Source organism: Rhinoraja longicauda, chromosome 24 (genome assembly GCF_053455715.1).
Source record: "Rhinoraja longicauda isolate Sanriku21f chromosome 24, sRhiLon1.1, whole genome shotgun sequence".
NCBI classification, from domain to species: domain Eukaryota; kingdom Metazoa; phylum Chordata; class Chondrichthyes; order Rajiformes; family Arhynchobatidae; genus Rhinoraja; species Rhinoraja longicauda.
Window position 1 is genome coordinate 20918191 of NC_135976.1, and position 19523 is coordinate 20937713.

At 51.0% G+C, this 19523-nt stretch overlaps 1 protein-coding gene across 1 annotated transcript in view; it reads right to left on the reverse strand.

Annotated features, from left to right (window-relative positions):
- Positions 1-19523, reverse strand: part of LOC144605471 (sodium/potassium-transporting ATPase subunit alpha-2) — a 32490-nt gene continuing 12967 nt past the window's right edge. The window contains exons 7-23 of the mRNA XM_078420771.1: positions 18802-18919; positions 17990-18258; positions 16702-16900; positions 15882-15991; positions 13641-13775; positions 12408-12609; positions 11397-11572; positions 11178-11314; positions 9840-9990; positions 8731-8899; positions 4798-4952; positions 4364-4487; positions 3707-3852; positions 3450-3580; positions 2797-2898; positions 1111-1202; positions 1-732 (exon numbers count right to left, since the gene is read on the reverse strand). Of these exons, the coding sequence (XP_078276897.1) occupies positions 704-732; positions 1111-1202; positions 2797-2898; positions 3450-3580; positions 3707-3852; positions 4364-4487; positions 4798-4952; positions 8731-8899; positions 9840-9990; positions 11178-11314; positions 11397-11572; positions 12408-12609; positions 13641-13775; positions 15882-15991; positions 16702-16900; positions 17990-18258; positions 18802-18919 (2445 nt within the window). The 3' untranslated portion in view covers positions 1-703. The remainder of the gene's footprint in view (positions 733-1110; positions 1203-2796; positions 2899-3449; positions 3581-3706; positions 3853-4363; positions 4488-4797; positions 4953-8730; positions 8900-9839; positions 9991-11177; positions 11315-11396; positions 11573-12407; positions 12610-13640; positions 13776-15881; positions 15992-16701; positions 16901-17989; positions 18259-18801; positions 18920-19523) is intronic.

Genomic DNA, 19523 nt, shown 5'->3' on the forward strand with positions numbered 1-19523 from the left:
TCCTACATCAACAAATCATTTTATTTCCAATCGCTGCAGGTCTGCCGTCGCTCTGCAAACTCCGGCTGTGGGGAATGGTCTACGGGAGGGAGGAGGTTAGTAGGTGGATGGGTGGGTGGGGTGGTGGTGTGTAGAGAGAGGGGGTTCCAAATAATTTCAGGAACAAGAGAGTACATGTGGGTGTGGTGGGGAAGAAAGGGAGGGTGAGGGGAGGAGCTACCATGGTAGGCGAGAGGTGGCGCAGGGGGTGAGGGGAAGGGCAGAGATCAGCTATATGTCTCTGCTGTTCCTCCAGGGGAGGGATGGTGACAGGAAGCGAGTTAGGGATGGGAAGTGGGGAGGTGGTTGAGGGTGTGTAAGAGTAGGAAAAGGGGAATGAGTTTGGAGAGGAGTAATGAAGAGTGGTGGAGAAGGGAATGGTAGAGGGAGGGGAGTAGGTTCAGGAGGGTGTAAGGAAGAGGCAAGTGGATGGTTGGGGGAGGGGGGCGAGCTCGGGGAGGGGTTGGGAGAGGTGGTGTGGAGTGGGTGGTGAGTGGAGGGGGAAGGGAATAGGTAGTTGGGGGAGAGGAGTGTGCAGGGAGGGGTACTAGAGGGTTTGGAGTTGATGATGAGGGAGGGGGAGTTAGAGGGAAAAGGAGAGGTCATTGTGTGGTTCAGGGAGTGGGGGGTTGGGAAACAACAGTGTAAGTTGGGTGAAGGTCGCTCAGTAATACGTCTCACGTTCCACCCAGCCTGCAGAAAAAGTTTGGAGAGGAGAAAGTCAGTGCCGGAAACTCACACCTCGGTGTACGACAGCACACAGGCTGATTTCATCCTACCCCATCTCTGCCGGTGGTAGAATGTCTAAGGGTGGGGATGGAGCAATTCTGGTGCTGCCCCTCTAGTCGATCTTTCCCCACCCTCCCCGTCCCGTCCCGTGTCCCCCCACCCCCATTCGGGTACGATGCTTCTAGCAACTGGCAGCAGAGAAGGGCAGCTGGCTGTCATGTCTCCATCGCCACCTCGCCATCTCATTCCACAGCCCAGCCTCCGGCACTTGACCCCCATGCGCCCATTCCTCCCACGCCAGGCAAGTCACAGGGGAAGGTTCCGGAAGCAGCCGCGACTCACCACCGGGGTGTCGGCGTAGGATGAACTTCCTGACCTCATCGTAGATGAAGATGAGGAGACTGTAGGGGAGGGCACAGAACCACCAGGGGAGTCTGCAGAGAGAAAGAGAGTGAGAGATTGAGAGAGAGCTGGACGTGAGAGGGAGGGAGGAGGAAAGAGGAGAGTGCAGAAGGGGGAGAGGGAGTGAAGGGTGGGAGAGTGTAACAGAGAGAGCAGAGGGAGAAATGGAAAGGAGAGCATGGTGGGAGAACCGGTGGGAGGATAAAAAACAGGGAGAAAAAAGTGGATAGATAGAAGGGAGGATCAATGGAAGGGAGAAGAGAGCACGGAGGGAGGGGATGGTGGAGCGGAGGAATGGACGGAGTGAGAGAGTGGGCAGATGGAGGAAGAGGAGAGAGCATGTTGGGAGAGGAGCGCCGAGGAAGAAAAGGAGTTGCAAGGGAATGGAGGAAGAGAGCGGATAGAGAGGGAGGAAGGAGAGAGGAAAAGCAGAGGGGGAGGGAGAGAAGAGCAGAGGAAAGGATGGGGAAAGAGAGGGAGCAAGATAGAATGCAGAGGGAGGGAGGGGAGAGTGCGGGCGGTGAGATGTGCATGAGTAGAGGGTGAGAGGAGAAATAAGGAGAGGGATAGGAATGGGTGTAGATAAAAATGTGGTAGAAAGGGAGTGTGAGAGCAGGAGTGAGGAAGGAGAAAGTGAGAGAGTAGGGAAATGCTGGAATGTGGGTGGCAAAAAGTGAAGGGTTGTGTGGAGGAAGAGTGCTACGATAGAAATATAGTGTAGAAATGCTGTGAGGTGGGAGAAAGGAAAGAACCGGATGTTCTTAAGAACGGTTTCTACCATCAGGCCATCAGGCTTCTGAACTCATAAACACATTTCGCATCATATATGTTGATTATTTTAATATTGTCTTTTTATCTTACTAATGTCATTTTAAAATCTTATTTATCCTTGGAATATCACTGTTGAGGTGACCCGTTGTCTTGTCAAATACATTTCATTGTACCGTTGACCCTGTGCCAACCTACATATGACAAATAAAATTAAAATTAAAAAGTTAAAGAAAGGAGGGAAAGAAAGAATGAAGAAGGTTGAGAGGCGGATAGTGTGATGGGGAGAACGTGGTGAGAGGAGTGTGACGCAGAAAGCCGAGGAAAAGGTGAATGTTGGGGAATGGGAACAATTGTCAGAAGAGGGTGAGGGAGTGGAGAATTACAGAGGGGTAGGATTAAAGGGGAGGGAGAGATGCCCCTCTTACCCAACACATCTCCCTATCTATGTGATTCCCCCTCTGACCCTGGCACCTCTTTATCTCTGTAATCTATTTTGATCCTCTACATCCCTTCATATCTCAATAAACCCCTCAATCTCCTCTACCCCTCGGTGACTCCCTCCAGCCCCTACCCTATCTCTATAACTCCCTCCAGTCTCTACACCCCTCCCTATCTCTACAACCCCCTCCATCTACACCACTCCTTATCTCTGTAACTCCCTCCAGTCTCTACACCCCTCCCTATTTCGACAACCCCCTCCATCTACACCACTCCTTATCTCTGTAACTCCCTCTAGCCTATGCACTCCTCCCTATTTCCAAAACTCCCTCCATCCTCCATGCCCCTCGGCACTGTGACCCTGATCCTCTCCACTCTCCATATCTCTGCTGTGTTGGAATGGAGACAGGGTCTTACTTCAGAGGGTACATCCGAAGGGCGACATCCATTCCTGGACAGTAAGACAGGAATGCGGCAAGAGCAGTCTCCTCGAAGAGGCCGAAGATCAGGATCTTATTTCTGGACAGAGAGAGAGAGAGAGAGAGTGAAATACAACACCGGGAGAAATACTCTTCCTGTACCTCTCAGCAACTACCCCATTCCCTCACCTCACCCACTCCCTCAGTGCCTCAACCCCATTTTCCTTACTCATCCCATCCCTCCCCTCATACGCTCCTTAAAATCCCTTAATTCTACTCACCCCTCACTCTTAACCTCCTTTCCGCAGCTCCTGCCCCCTCTCTTAGCCTCTCCTCCTGTGATTTACCTCTTCAGCCTCTGCTTCTATTATCATCCTCTCTTTCTTGCTCTCTTCCCTCAACCCCTCCCTACCTCCCTTCCTTCCACGCCCCGTCACTCCCTTCAGCCTCTCCCCGTTTCCCAGCCTCTCCCCGTCCTCTCCATCCATCTACTTTCTCTCCTTCCACTCCCTTAGACACACTCGCTCTCCCACTGTCCGTCCCACTCTGCTGTCCGATTTCTCTCTGTCCCACTCCCTCCCTCAGCACCCACCATCCCTTGTGTAGGGCCCCTGGACGTGCCCAAAATTGGGAGAGGAAGGGGTCACCCACTTCATGCCCTGCTGGAAGATAGAGTTCTTCCTGGTCTTGCAGATGACGACATCGGCCCACTGCACCACCACGATGCTGGTGAAGAAAGCTGTGTGGCAGGTGAACTCCACGATCTTGCGCTGCTCATATGTCTGTGGGGAGCAAGGTGAAGGTGAGACAGGTTGGCGGCGCAGCAGGATCCCGCAATTCTGGCCGCGCAACCTCCCCCCTCCCCTTCCCTGCTCCACCCCCTCCCTCCTCGGTGAATGGAGCCTCACCCACTCCTGTCCGTAACTGTCCTCAAGGTCGTTCCGGGACCGGTCGTCCCAGTCGAGCCTCAGGTTGAGGAGGTGCGAGGGCAGGAAACCATTCTCTGCCAGGATTACAAAGTAGGTGAAGAATCCTCCTAGTGCCTGGATCATCCCTGCAAGGGCAAGGTGGGGTGCGGGGGTTGGGACAAGGTAGGAGAAAGGGGAGTGTGCGGACATTGTTAGAATTGTCCAGAGTTACTGACACCCTCCCTCCCATCCATCCCTTCCCTCCCTCGGGCCATCTTCCCTTTTTCCTATATTCCCTCCCTCCACCCCCAACCCTTCCCTCCCTCATTCCCCTTCCCTTCCCCCCTCTGCCCCATCCATTATTCCCTCCCTCCACTCAATTCCCACCCTCCATCCATCATAATTCCCTCTTCCATTCTTCCCCATTTCTTTCCTCCCCTCCCTTCCCATCCTTTCTTTTCCTCCCCCTCCCTCTATTCATCTCCCTTCCTCTCTCCCTCCCAATTTCCTCCCTCCTTCTGACCCTCCCCATCCTTTCCCTCCTGCTCTATTCCCATCCTTCCCTCCTCCCCATCTCTTTCTCCCTTTACCCTTCCACTCCAACCATCCTACCCATCCCTCTGCCCTCTGTGCCTCTCCCATTGCTCCCTCACTCACCGATCTGTCCATATGCCATGCTGATGAGTTTCTCATTGACCAGTTTGTCAGTTTTGGGGTTTCGAGGCTGTCTTTTCATGATGTCGCTCTCTGCTGCCTCGTAGGCCAGTGAGATTGCAGGGACCTTGCGAAAGGATAAGTAAAGATATAATGATGGAATTGCTTCATGCAACTCCTCTGCAACCCCTGCTCCAATGCCACGCCTCATCCCTCATTCCCTCCAAACCCATCCACTCCACTCTCATCCCCTCCCTTCAGACACTTTTTCTTCCACACTCCCCTGCTTTTAATTCACTTTTACCAGCTCTCTGCCCTTTCATCTTCTCCCTTTCCCCACTCTCTGCCATTCCCCTCTGCCCTACCCACCCCCCACCCCAAGATCCTCCTGACATCCCCAACCCCCTCTCAATCCGCGACTCCCTCCGCGCTCTCACCATGTCGGTGCCAAGGTCTATGCAGAGGATGGTGACGGTGCCCAGAGGGAGGGGGATGTTGGCCACGATGAACAGCAGGAAGGGTGTGATCTCCGGGATGTTACTGGTCAGTGTGTAGGCAATTGACTTCTTCAGGTTGTCGAAGATCAGTCGGCCTGTGGAAGACAAATGGCTTCAGTTCCTGACCCCAAGCCTCATACAGGTCCCTCCTGCGCCTCCTCCCTTTACCTTCTCCTCCTCCCCTCCCACTACCTCCGGATCACTTCTCCTCTCCTCCCCTTCCATCGTCTGTCACCTCCCTCCACCTCCCCTCCCTCTCTGGCTCCTCCCTCCCCCCTCAGCCTCCTCTCCGACCTTTCCATATCTCTTCACTAACTTCTCTCCTCCGAGCCCCACCCATTTTCACCTACAACTCCCCCATCTCCACCTCTGCCTCCCTGTCCACTCCCCTCTCATAGAAAATCGGTGCAGGAGTAGGCCATTCGGCCCTTCGAGTCACCGCTGCCATTCAATGTGATCATGGCTGATCATCCACAATCAGTACCCCGTTCCTGCCTTCTCCCTAATATCCCTTGATTCCTCTAGCCCTAAGAGCTCTACCTAACTCTCTTTTGAATGCATCCAGTGAATCGGCCTGCACTGCCTTCTGAGGCAAAGAATTCCACAAACTCACAACTCTCTGGGTGAAAAAGTAAATTTCCTAATCTCAGTTCTAAATGGCCTACCCCTTATTCTTACACTGTGGCTCTTGGTTCTGAACTCCCCCAACATCGGGAACATGTTTCCTGCATCTAGCTTGTCCAATCCCTTAATAATTTTATGTTTCTATAAAATCCCCTCTCGTCCATCTAAATTCCAGTGAATACAAACCCAGTCATTCCATTCCTTCATCATATGACAGTCCCGCCATCCCAGGAATTAACCAAAACTGCACACAATACTCCAGGTGTGGTCTCACCAGGGCCCTGTACAACTACAGAAGGACCTCTTTGCTCCTCTACTCAAATCCTCACGTTATGAAGGCCAACATGCCATTAGCATTTAGGTCTCATTGCAATTCCCCTTTTTCTAATCTGACACCGTTCAGATAATAATCTGCCTTCTTGTTCTTGCCACCAAAGTGGATAACCTCACATTTATCCCCATTATCCTGCATCTGCCATGCATCTGCCACTCACCCAACCTAATATCCAAATCACCCTGCATCTTCATAGCATCCTCTTCAAGGTTCACACAGCCACCCAGCTTTGTGTCATCTGCAAATTTGCTAATGTTACTTTTAATTCCTTCATCTAAATCATTAATGTATATTGTAAATAACTGCGGTCCCAGCACCGAGCCTTGTGGCACCCCACTAGTCACTGCCTGCCATTCTGAAAGGACCAGTTAATTCATACTCTTTGATTCCTGTCTGCCAATCAATTTTCTATCCATGTCAATACCTTATCCCCAATACCATGTGCTCAAATTTTGCCCACTAATCCTGTGGGGGACCTTATCAAAGGCTTTCTGAAAGTCCAGATTCACTACATCCACTGGCTCTCCCTTATCCATTTTACTTGTTACATCCTCAAAAAATTCCAGAAGATTAGTCGAACAAAATTTCCCTTTCATAAATCCATGCTGACTTGGACTGTTCCTGTTACTGCTATCCAAATGCGCCGCTATTACCTCTTTAATAATTGACTCCAGCATTTTCCCTACCACCGATGTCAGGCTAACTGGTCTATAATTCCCTGTTTTAACTCTCCCTCCTTTCTTAAAAAGTGGGATAACATTAGCTATCCTCCAATCCACAGAAACTGATCCAGAATCTATAGAACATTGGAAAATGATCACCAATGCATCCACGATTTCTAGAGCCACCTCCTTGAGCACCCTGGGTTGCAGACCATCAGGCCTTGGGGATTTAACAACCTTCAGTCCCAAAACTATTTAATAGAAACAAAGAAACAAAGTAAATAGGTGCAAGAGGAGGCCATTTGGCCCTTTGAGTCGGCACCGCCATTCATTGTGATCATGGCTGATCATCCACAATCAGTAACCTGTGCCTGCCTTCACCCCATATCCCTTGATTCCACTAGCCCATAGAGCTCTATCTAACTCTCTTTTAAATTCATCCAGTGAATTGGCCTCCACTGCCTGCTGTGGCAGAGAATTCCACAAGTTCACAACTGGGTGAAAAAGTTTTTTCTCACCTCAGTTTTAAATGGCCTCCTGTTGATTCTTAGACTGTGCCCCCTGGTTCTGGACTCCCCCAACATTGGGACCATTTCTCCTGTATCTAGCTTGTCGAGTCCTTTCATAATTTTATACGTCTCTATAAGATCCCCTCTCATCCTTCCAATCTCCAGTGAATACAAGCCCAGTCTTTCCATTCTTTCCTCATATGCCAACATGCCATTTCCTGACTAATGTGAATTTCCTTCAGTTCCTCCAACACACACCTCTGTCCCCTAGTACTTCTGGGAGATTGTTTGTGTCTTCCTTCATGAAGACAAATATAAAGTAGCTGTTCTACCAGTTCCTTGTTTCCCATAACACGTTCACCTGTTTCTGTCTTCAAGGGACCCACATTAGTCTTAATTAATCTTTTCCTCTTCATATACCTAAAGAAGCTTTTACTGTCCTCCTTTATTTTTTTGGATAGCTTACCTTCGTACTTCATCTTTTCTCCCCGCATTGCCTTTTTAGTTACCTGCTGTTGTTCTTTAAAAGTTTCCCAATCATCTGGCTTCCCGCTCATCTTTGCTATGTTTGCGTCTTCTCTTTTAGTTTTATACTGTCCTTGGCTTCCCTTGTCAGCCACGGTCGCCTCTTACTCCCCTTAGAATCTTTCTTCCTCTTTGGAATGAAATGATCCTGCATCTTCTGGATTATTCCCATAAATTCCTTCCATTGCTGTTCTACAGTCATCCCTGCTAGGGTCCCTTTCCAGTTAACTTTGGCCAGCTCTTCCCTCATGCCTCCATAGTTCCCTTTGTTCAAATGCAATAATGGCATTTCTGATTTTAACTTCTCCCTCTCAAATTGCAGATTAAAACTTATCATATTATGGTCACTACCTCCTTTTGGTCCTTTACCTTGAGTTCTCTCATCAAATCCGGTTCATTACACAATACCAGAAGCTGGTCGAAGAATCCATCTTGGAGGCACTCTACAAATTCTCTTTCTTGGGGTCCAGTACCAATCTGATTTTCCCAGTCTACCTGCATATTGAAATCTCCCATAACCACCGTAGCATTACCTTTGTTACAAGTCAATTTTAATTCCTGATGCAACTTCCACCCCATATCCAGGCTACTGTTTGTGAGCCTGTAGATAACTCCCATTAGGGTCTTTTTACCCTTACAATTCCTCAGTACTATCCACAATGACTCTACATCTTCTGATTCTATGTCACCCCTCGCAATGGACTGAATTTCATTCCTTACCAACCGAGGTACCCCAACCCCTCTGCCCACCTGTCTTTTTTCTCGATAGGATGTTTCACCCTGAATATTCAGTTCCCAACTCCGATCCTCTTGCAGCCATGTCTCTCTAAAACCCACAACATCATGCCTACCAATCTTTAACTGAGCCTCAAACTCGTCCACATTATTTCTTATACTTTGCGCATTCGTATATAACACTTTGAATTCGGTATTCACCTCCCCTCTATTTCCTATTTCACCTGACATTACTGTCTTATCCCTTCTTGAACTTTCCATCCCATTAATTTGTGTGCCTTCCGTAACTTTTCCTGTACTCCCTTTCCCTTTAACTCCATCCTTATACTTGCAATTTGTCGACCCCTCCCCCCCCCGCTCTCCTCACCCTCCATTTTCCCCTCACTCCCTTCCTCCATCCCTTCCTCGCCCTCCCCCCCTCTTCTGTCCACCCAGCCTCTCCACCCTCTCCTCCCCCTCCTCGCCCTCACCCCCCTCTCCTTACCCTCCTCCACACCCGTCACAATTGAGGCAAAGTTGTCGTCAAGTAGGATCATATCTGCCGCCTGCTTGGAGACGTCGGAGCCAGAGATCCCCATGGCAACACCGATGTCGGCCTTCTTCAGGGCGGGAGAGTCGTTGACCCCATCGCCTGTCACGGCCACGATGGCCCCCTGCGGGAGGGAGGGAGGTCAGGAAATGGACGGAAGGGGCTCAGAGGCCGTGCCCCATCGGGAGGGCATGACCACTTCAGGCTGAGTACGGGACAGTCTGAGAGCAGTTGCGTCTTCAGAAGGGAGCTGAACAAAGCGGGGGAACTGGCGCAGGCCGCAGGCCGCAGCTTGAGGATGATGGATAAATATTGATGGGAAACGTGCCCTTCTGCCCACTGCCCCCCCCCCCCCTCCCTCCCAATCATCTATCACCTATTTGCATTTTCCACATTAAGCCTGTTTTATTGCCTCCACATTCCCATCAAACCCCCCAGATTTCACACATCATCATCGACGGTGTCAGGGAAACTCAGTGAGGGGTGCAATGTGGGCAAATGTCAGGAGGGAAAAGTGGAATGGACAAATATTTGCAAGACGTGGGGGGTGGAAGGGTGTTGGCACTCAATCCGGGGGTCCCTCTATGTGATGTTTCCTCTGGCTGAGGTGCCCAGAACCAGAGTCAGTCATTAAGGACAGAGACGAGGAGAAATCTCTTAACCCATGAGGGCTATGGAGGACATTCAAGGTTCGGATCAATGGCTTCAGGACCATTATGGGATGGAGGGATCTGGGGTCAGTGACGTAATGTGCTCTTTGAATACAAGAGCTGGCTTGAGGGACCAAATGGCCTTCAATTACTTTATCTCTTATTTATCCTCTGAGCTTAATCCTCCTCTGTGGGTACATCTGCTGCAGAGACCAGAACGGTGAACAGTGCACCTAGCGTGGTCTAATGGTGCACGGTGCTCGCAATGTGGTCTCACCCAGGGATAAGGAGACTGAAACTGTATATGGTGCTCTCTGAGTCGTTTAACCTGGGAACATGGAGACTGGAAGTGGGAGACAGAATGCAATGCCGGGGTTCGGAGGCTGAGGGGATGGATGTCGGGGAGCAGCCCACCTGTCTCTGGCAGCCCTCCACGATGATCAGCTTCTGTTGTGGTGATGTGCGGGCGAAGACGATCTCAGTGTGGTTGGCCAGGATCTGGTCCAGCTGGTCCTCTCCCATCTCCTTGAGGTCGGAGCCGTTAATCACACAGGCTTTGGCGTCCCTGGAGGGGGTGGAATGGAGGCGGGGTGAGGGCTGTGGAGCACTTGTTGAACTGCACCGGACAATCCATTATACTGCCACCCCGTGAGGCAGAGCACTACCAGCTTCTGGCTCTATCAACCCATGCCTTGGGAGCAGCAAGAGCTTCTCTCCATTTGTGCACCGTAGCCTGGTAGTGTGTGATGGGACGGTGTAGAGGGAGCTTCACTCTGTATGTAACATGTGGTCTGTAGTGTGTGACGCGACGGTGTAGAGGGAGCTTCCCGCTGTATGTAACATGTGTCCTGTAGTGTGTGACGGGACGGTGTAGAGGGAGCTTCACTCTGTATGTAACATGTGGTCTGTAGTGTGTGACGCGACGGTGTAGAGGGAGCTTCCCGCTGTATGTAACATGTGTCCTGTAGTGTGTGACGGGACGGTGTAGAGGGAGCTTCACTCTGTATCTAACACGTGTCCTGTAGTGTGTGACGGGACAGTGTAGAGGGAGCTTCACTCTGTATCTAACTCTGGACCTGAATCTAAGTGGTAAAGAGGCCTTGTGGGACATTGAGTATAAAAGTCAGTAAGTCATGTTACAGCTATCTAAAACTGTAACATTTGGAATATCGTGTGCAGTTCTGGTTATCCCATTACAGAAAGCATGTGCATGCTTTGGAAAGAGTGCAGAAGTGGTTTACCAGAATGCTGCCTGGATTAAAAGGAATTAGCTATAAGGTGAGTTTGGACAAGTTGGATTGTTTTCTCCAGAGCATCAGAGGCTGAGGGGATACATGATAGCAGGTTATAAAATTATGAGGCATAGATAGGATAGACAATCAGAACGAATCTCTCAAGGTGAAAATGTCAAATACTAGAAGACACAGTTTTAAGGTCAGAGGGAGTAAGATTAAAAGAGATGTGTAGGGCAAGTTTATTTTTACACAGAAAGTTATAGGTGCAAGGAACACGTTGCCAGGGGTGGTGGTAGAGACAGATACAATAGTGGCATTTAAGAGGCTTTAGATGGGCACATGGATTTGCAGGAATGGAAGAATGTAGAGCACGTACAGGCAAAGGGGATACATTTTATTTGGCATCATGTGCTTGGGCTGAAGAGCCTGTTCCTGTGCTGTGCTGTTCCATGTTCTATGTAACCCTTGCGCTGGAAGTGTGTAATAGGCTGATGTGGAGGAGGCTTCACTTCCATACCTGGGATTAACTTGGCTGATAGGAATGTTGAGTCTCTGAGCAATGTCTTCCAACGTCTCGTTGCCCTCAGAGATGATGCCAACGCCCTTGGCGATAGCCTTGGCGGTGATGGGATGGTCTCCAGTGACCATGATGACCTGTGGGGAGAGGCAGCAGATGAGGAGTGGGTGGGCTTGCCCAGGGTGTGGGCACGGACGTTGGAGGGGCCTGGGGTCTCACCTTGATGCCCGCGCTCCGGCACTTGCCCACGGCATCAGGGACGGCGGCTCGGGGAGGGTCGATCATCGACATGAGGCCGACAAAGCACAGGTTGTCCGTTGGGAAGTTCAGCTCCTCGTCATCGAATGGAAAACCGATGGGAAACTGGTCGATCGGGAGGATAAGGTGACAGAAACCTGAGGAGAGGATAGGGTGAAATTATGAGGAGGGGGTGAGGGGTAGGGGGAGGAGGGGGTGAAAGGAAAGGAGGAGTGAGGGGAGGAGGAAGGGTAGAGGAGGGAGTGGGAGGGGAGAGGGGTTGAGGGAGGGGATTGAAGGGGGTGAGAGAGAGAATAGGGATGGAAGAGATGAGGGGAGAGGAAGGGTGAGGGGAGAGAAAAAGGAGAAGTGGTAGGATAGATGGGAGGTTGAAAAAGGGGAGAGGATGGGATGAGGAGGGTGAGGTGGGGAAAAGAGAGGGGGAGTGGAGGATGGGGAGGAGGAGAGACGGAGGTGGAGAGGAGGGGAGGAGAGAGGATGGAAGGGGGGTGGGGTTTGGCAATTAGAGGTGAGGAGAGAGAGAGGATGGGGAGAGAGATCAAACAGGCACAAGAAGATCCCAGCATTTCCTAACAGCTGAGAAACCGAGCAGGATGATAGTCATTGCACAGTAATATATCCCAAGGGTCCCATTACACCTCCCTGACACACACAGAGCAGGATCCTAGTATTCCCAAAGCTCTCGTTCAACCCGGCATGCACGGGAAGATCACAAACGTCACTGAAACCCTCTCAACGATACACACATCAAGATCCCGGTCGCACAACCACAGCAAGATCCCACACCCCACACATTCAGTGACCACTCGGCATGCACAGCAAGATCCCAGATCCACCCCCCTCCACCCTCGTTACACAGTGCAATGCAGACGAAGATCCCTCTCCATCCCTCCTCCTCTACCCTCACCTCCTGCCCACTGATGGCCTGGCTACAAGCCCACACTTCCTGACTGGCGGGGTAGGGGTACTCACCCAGGACCCGCTCCCCGAGCCCCCCCAGCTCAAGGTAGGTGTTCTGGAAAGCCTCGCGCAGTTCCGCGTCCAGGGCCATCTCCTGCCCGTGCAGCAAGATGGTGGAGCAGCGATCCAGGATCCGCTCGGGAGCGCCCTTCATCACCAGCAGGTGGGAGGGGCCCAGAGACCCCTCTTCCGCCTCCACTGTGTGAATGGACAGCTGTAGGGTGGGGGGGGAGGAAGAGGAGGGTGGTAGGAGGGGGTTAACGTCTTAATTCCGGCAGCAACCCCTCCCCACCTCTCTCTCCAATCCCCATCCACCCCCTCACTCCATCCTCCCCTTTCCTCCACCCGCATCCACATTTCCACAAACCACTCCTCATTCCACCCGCATCCTCCCCTTCCGCCTTCATTCTATTCCCACCGAACCATCTCCCCCACCACCCACTCCCTTCCTCTACATATACCCTTTCCTTCCTCCATTTCTCCTCACCAACCCCTCACTCCACCCAACACTTTCCCTCTATCCAACACACCCCTACATCTCCACCCAGCCTCTCCCTTCCACCCTCCCTGGAATTTCCCCTTTGCTCCACAATTGGCAGCTGTCCTGGCCCCAGGGTTCAGCCCCTCCCTCCCTCTCTCCCTCAACTTCGCTGCGTCTCGCTCCCCTCCAGACTCTTGCAACGAGTGAACCTTGGATGGGACGAGCTCTTGGCGAACGAGGCTGGGACCTTTTTCATAGAAACATAGAAAATAGGTGCATGAGTTGGCCATTCAGCCCTTCAAGTCAGCACTGCCATTCAATAAGATCATGGCTGGTCATCCAAAATTAGTACCCCGTTCCTGCCTTTTCCCCATATTTCTTGATTCCTATAATCCTAAGAGCTAAATCGAACTCTCTTGAAAACAAGAGAAGTCTCTGGAACCCCCACCCCCCTCTCCATCCCAGCCCACCCCTTGCCAGTGAATGTTTTTGCTGTGGGAGCTTGGGTCCCTCATCAAGTAAAAGGGGCACATCTCCAACCACTACCCTGTATCCTCTGAAACAGGGAACGCCAGTGTGTGAGGTTGGGAGCACTGCACATTGGGAGCTGCCTTTCTTCCCCAAAGCAGGAATTGTTGGGGGGAGGGGGACACGGGGCGGCCTGGATCTTGGGGGAAGGAGTCCCAACTTCCGGGCGAGACTTCCCGTTGGGCTGGAGGGGGAAATAGGACCGGTATCTGTGACATCCGCCCGGAGAGCCATACCTGGTACTTGTTGGTGGAGTTGAAGGGGATCTCGGTCACCTTGGGGCTCTTCTGCCGCATCTCGCGGACGGAGCCACATGACAGCTCGATGCACTTCAGCAGCGCCGACTCGGACGCGTCGCCGGAGGTCTCACGCTGGGGGAAAGAGGGGCATAAGTTGGTTACAGGCCTGTCACTGGGCCAGGGACCGATCAGCCCCTTTCGTCTCCCTCTGCATCAGCATAGCTGGTCTAAATTTTGGCCACGATTCCGCTCCCCGGCTCTCTCCCCATTCCCATATCATTTAAATCTCCGTCACAGTTGGGCTTCATTACACAGCTCCCTGGCACAGAGAATTTCTGAGGTCCCACCCTGTCCAAAGTGGATGCTGACGTTTGTGTGAAAAAACGTACTGCTCAGCTCTCTTCAAAATGACTACCCTAACCTCAAATCTGTACTGTCTTGTTCTGGTTTCCCACACACTGGGGAAAGATTGACTATCTACCTTATTCATGGCCATCAGAATTTTTAAACCTCTGTAAGGTCACTCGAGGTCTTCTGCATCCCAATGAAAATAAACCCATCCTATCCTGACCAATGTTTTGAATAGTTGCAACATGTTGTCCCAGCTCTTACTCTAAGGGCCTTGGTCTATGAAGGCAAGCAGGCCGAATACTTTCCTCACTATCCTATCTACCTGTGTTCCCATTTTCGGTTAACTATTAACTGTAAGCCAATGTCTCTCTACATTAACACTCTTGAGGTCCCTGCCATTTACTGTATATGACCTGTTGGTATCTGTGATTCCAAAATACAGTACCTCATACTTGTTCATATTAAATTCTAACTCCCACCACCTCACTCAGATTTCCAACGGATCTATTTCCTGCTTTATGCTTAGGAAATGTTCTTTGAGATCTACAACTCAAACCATTTATTTTTGCATTGTCAGTAAGCTTACTAATCAGTTGACTCTCACTCTGATGCTAGTCATTTATCATATCATATCATATCATATATATACAGCCGGAAACAGGCCTTTTCGGCCCACCAAGTCCGTGCCGCCCAGCGATCCCGGTACATTAACACTATCCTACACCCACTAGGGACAATTTTTACATTTACCCAGCCAATTAACCTACATACCTGTACGTCTTTGGAGTGTGGGAGGAAACCGAAGATCTCGGAGAAAACCCACGCAGGTCACGGGGAGAACGTACAAACTCCTTACAGTGCAGCACCCGTAGTCAGGATCGAACCTGAGTCTCCGGCGCTGCATTCGCTGTAAAGCAGCAACTCTACCGCTGCGCTACCGTGCATATACCGCGCTACCGTACATATTACAAACAGCAATGGTCCATCTGAAACATAACTAGTTACAGAATTAGAGTCAGAAAAACCTATACTCCACCAAGCCAATTTTGGATTCAGTTTGCCAACGCACTTTGGATCCTAACCTTCTGGACCAGACTACCATGCTGGACCGTGTCAACATTTTGTAGTATCTCAACATTAGAATTATAATTTGCTTTTGGCTTTTGGTTTTTCCTTTCCTAATGGATCAATTCACATTTCCCACATCATATTCCCTCTACCAGCTTTATGCCTTCTCACTCAACTTGAGTTGCTTTATGTCCTGATCACAACCCACCAGCTCCTGCACAGAGGGGGGGGGGGGGGGGGGGGAGGTGCTGAGCAGGAGGACGGGCTAAGGTGAGAGGGAAAAGCAGATGAGGAGAGACAGAGGGGAGCACAGGAGGGAAAGGAGGGCAGAGGGAGGAACAACAAAGGTGGGGGGAAGGGAAGGATAGGAGAGAGGGGAAAGGGGAAGGAGGTGAGAAGGAGGGGTAGGATGATGGGGAAGGGAATGAATGGAGGGAAAAGACGAAAGTGGAAGGGAGGGAGGGGAAGAGTAGGGTTGGGAAGGTGGAAATGCGGAAGGGAAAGTGGACGGAAGGGGAGGGAGGAGGCAGATGGGGGAAGGTGGGGAGGAGGGAGGGGCAAAGTGAAGGGAAGGCCACGGGGGGGAGAAGGTGGGAGGAAGGAGAATGGCAGGGAGGTGGGAGAGATGGGCATAGTAAGTGGTCAGAAGGAAAGGAGATAGGAAGAAGTGGGAGTAAGATGAAGGGAGGAGACCAGAGAGCGAAGAGAAGAGGGCATAGAGTGGGAAGGTGAGGGAGAGGGTGGTGAATGTAGTGAGGGAAGGAGAGGAAGAGAGAGGGAGGGGGAAGTGAGAGGCCGTGTCCCCTGGCTTCAGTTCACCTTGGAGATGGAGACATGCTCCTGGCCCGGCCTGAAGACGGCCCGGTTGCAGAGAGCTGCAATGCGTGAGAGTCCGGCCCATGTGGGCGAAGTCTTGTCGAAGGCCGAACCTGTGGGTGGGATCAGGAACAAGTGAGTTACACAGGGTTCACAAGCTCCCCTGGTGCACTGACACACAGAAAGATCCCAACAGTACTAAAGGGTGGGCATGCAATTATAGAGCACACCTCCAATAATGCATAAATCTCCAGCCCCTGCAACCCTTCCTAACTCTGTAAATCCTCCTGCCCCTACTCCCCTCCCTATCTCTGTCACCCCCTCCAGACATTACACCTGTCCCTATCTCTGCAATCCCCTCTGATCTGTCACCCTGTCTCTGAAACCATCTCCAGCCCTTGCACTCCTCCCTCCCAACACCTCTCCCTATCTCTCACCCCCTCCAGCCCTTGCATCCCTCAATCCCTGTAACATTTACTGGATCCAACCCCTCCCTACATCTGTAATGCTCTCTGACCCGCATACCAGTCCCTATCTCTGCAATGCCCTCCGACCACCACACCCAGCTCTATCTCTGTAATACCCACTGACCCCAACACCATCCATTTCTCTGTAATACCCTCTGACCCCCACATTGTCCCTATCTCTGTAATACCCTCTGATCCCAACACCATCCTATCTCTGTAATAGCCTCTGATCCCAACACCATCCTATCTCTGTAATAGCCTCTGAACCTCACACCCATGCTCTTTTCTGCCAAATCAGACAGTGCAGTGTGCTCCCAGCGTGGTGCCCCAGTTGCAGATGTGACTCTCGGCCATACCGCTCTGGTCCTCCGTGGTGTCTGCCTCGTGCACTTGGTTGTCGAACCACATGTGCGCCACAGTCATTCGGTTTTGGGTGAGAGTCCCCGTTTTGTCGGAGCAGATGGTCGAGGTCGATCCCAGCGTCTCCACTGCTTCTAAATTCTTCACTAAGCAGTTCTTGCGAGCCATTCTCTTAGCAGTGAGAGTGAGGCAGACCTGGGGCAGAGAGAGAGAGAGAGAGTGTGGGTAAGTGAGAGAGAGGTGGGTGGAGGGAGGGGGAGAGAGTGTGGGGGAGGGAGCGAAAGAGAGTAATAAGAGAGGGAACTGAGAAAGTGGGAGGTAGAGAAAGAGGCAGAGAAAATGTGGGAGGAGGAAAGATGTGAGGGAGATAGAGAAAGATGGGGAGCAAGACCGAGATGGGTGAACAAGAGAGAGGAGAGAACGGAGCGAGAGATATGGAGGGAGAGAGAGATGGGGAGAAAGAGATAGGTTAGAGATGGGAGGAGGGAGAATGGTGAAAGAGGTGTGGGTGGGAGGGAGGGGGAGGGAGAAGTGGGAGGGAGAGAGGGAGGGGGGAAGAAGTGAGGTGAAGAGGGTGGGAAGGAGGGAGAAGGAGAGAGAGAAACAGTGACAGTGCACTCTGGCGCAGCTGCTGTCTCTCGGTGCCAGAGATCCAGGTTCGGTCCTGACCTCAGGTGCTGGTTCTGTGGAGTTTCCACATTCTCTCTGTGACCATATGGGTTTCCTCGGGGTGCTCCAGTTTCCTCATCCCAAAGATGTGAGGGTTTGGAGGTTAATTAGCTTCTGCAAATTGCACCTGACGTGTTATGAGTGAATATGAAAGTGGGATAACATCGAACGATTGTGATTACATGATCAATGGTCGGCATCGACTCATTGGCTGTAAGGCCTATTCCCATGGGTGACTTTCAATCAATTAGTCAACTAGTGATGAGGAGGAAAAGAGAGAGTGGGAGATGGGAGAGATGCAGAAAGGAAGTGAGGGAGAGAAAGTGGCATGGGAGGAAGGGAGAGAGAGAAAGAGAGGGAGAGAGTAGAAGAGAAAGAGGGAGAGCAGGAGTGATGTAAAGAAAGAGAGTGAGAGACGAAGAAATGGAGAGAGAGTTACATGTGGAGGGGGAGGAGGAGAGAGACCGGGCTAGTACGATATCACTAACGAGGCTTCACAACCCTTTCCTCAAGGGACCCATTAATGACTTTGTCCTTAAAGCCCCCAATTACCTGCTTCCGCTGCCGATTGGCTGACATGCACCCCTAATCTTTGGCCTCTGACCCCCCACTCACAGTAACGGTGGCCAGCAAACCCTCGGGAACATTGGCCACGATGATGCCAATAAGGAAGATGACGGCCTCCAGCCAGGTGTAGCCAAGGATGAGGGAGAGCACAAAAAAGGAGACGCCCAGGAAGACGGCCACGCCCGTGATGATGTGGATGAAGTGCTCGATCTCCATGGAGATGGGCGTCTGGCCCACCTCGAGCCCCGAGGCCAGCGTTGCGATGCGGCCCATAACCGTCCGGTCTCCAGTGAAGATCACCACACCTCGGGCAGTTCCTTGACAGGGGCAGAGATCAGAAATTAGAGAGAAACCATCAGAGAGCACCCCACGCTGCACCATCTCATCCCAAGTGACCTCTACACCGACGCGTCACAAACGGACATGTTTTAGGCAGAGCAAATGTCCCTCCACATTGTATCAGCACACACTCCCAGGGCACTATGTTCATGCCCACATGTCCCTGGAGAGGCAATATGTGGTGTCCACGGGGACTCTGGAGGCCTTCGGTGAACGCTGGTCACGGAGGGAGGTCGAGTGCATTGTTGATAAAATTGTTGATATTTTAATTTGATAACTTTGTAAACTGCCAATATAGGTAGTCTTTGATCGTGTTACTACGCTGTATTTTTGTTTGTTTTGAATAAAAGCATTTTGTATTATTAAAAAAAGGGCACGAGTCAGACACAGAGTGAAGCTCCATCAACAATGTCCCATCACACACTCCCAGAGCACAGATTAGACACAGAATGCAGTTCCTACTACACAACCCTGTCACAAATTCCCACGGCAAGGTTAACACAGTTTATATGCCAAATCACCTTCCACACAGTTAGTACTGAAGAAAGCGATATTCCTCGTCTCCAGCGGATTTTCGTTGGTGAACTCTGGGGATCGTGTCTGAGGTTCAGACTCTCCTGTGAGTGATGAGTTATCAACCTGGCAAAAGTGATCAGAGAGATGCCTTACTGCATTAGTGCTTATACGAACAACTTCGCTGTGAGTGTGTTAATATTTAATGCTTTAACTCCCTCTGCATTGACCTGTCACACAGCTCAGGGCATGAGTTCTGTGGGTTAAATCAAGGTCAAAGGATTGTTTAAGTAGGAAGAGATTAGATAGTATTGGGTTACAAGAGACTGCAGATGCTAGAATTTGGAACAAAAATGTGGTGCCGGTTTTCAGTGGGGGGAAAGCTGCTCTTTATTTTGAAGAATGCTGAATGTGTTTGTATGCAATCCATAGACAACATGCTGCTAAAACAATTAAGATGGAAAATATATGTTGGCCTTCACTATGTGAGAATTTGAGTGTCGAAGTAAAGAATTACACAAGGCCTTGGTTAGCCCGCAGATGGACTTCTGTGGACACATCGGCTCCTCTAACCAGAGATGGATAGACCTACATTGAGGGTGGGCAGCGAAGATTCACCACAATAAACATGCACATAGAAGGGCAAAATCGAGGACATGACATAGCTCTGGCAGGAAGGAAAAAGTAAAATCCAAAGGGATTCTGCAAGTATATTAAGAGCAAAAGGAGA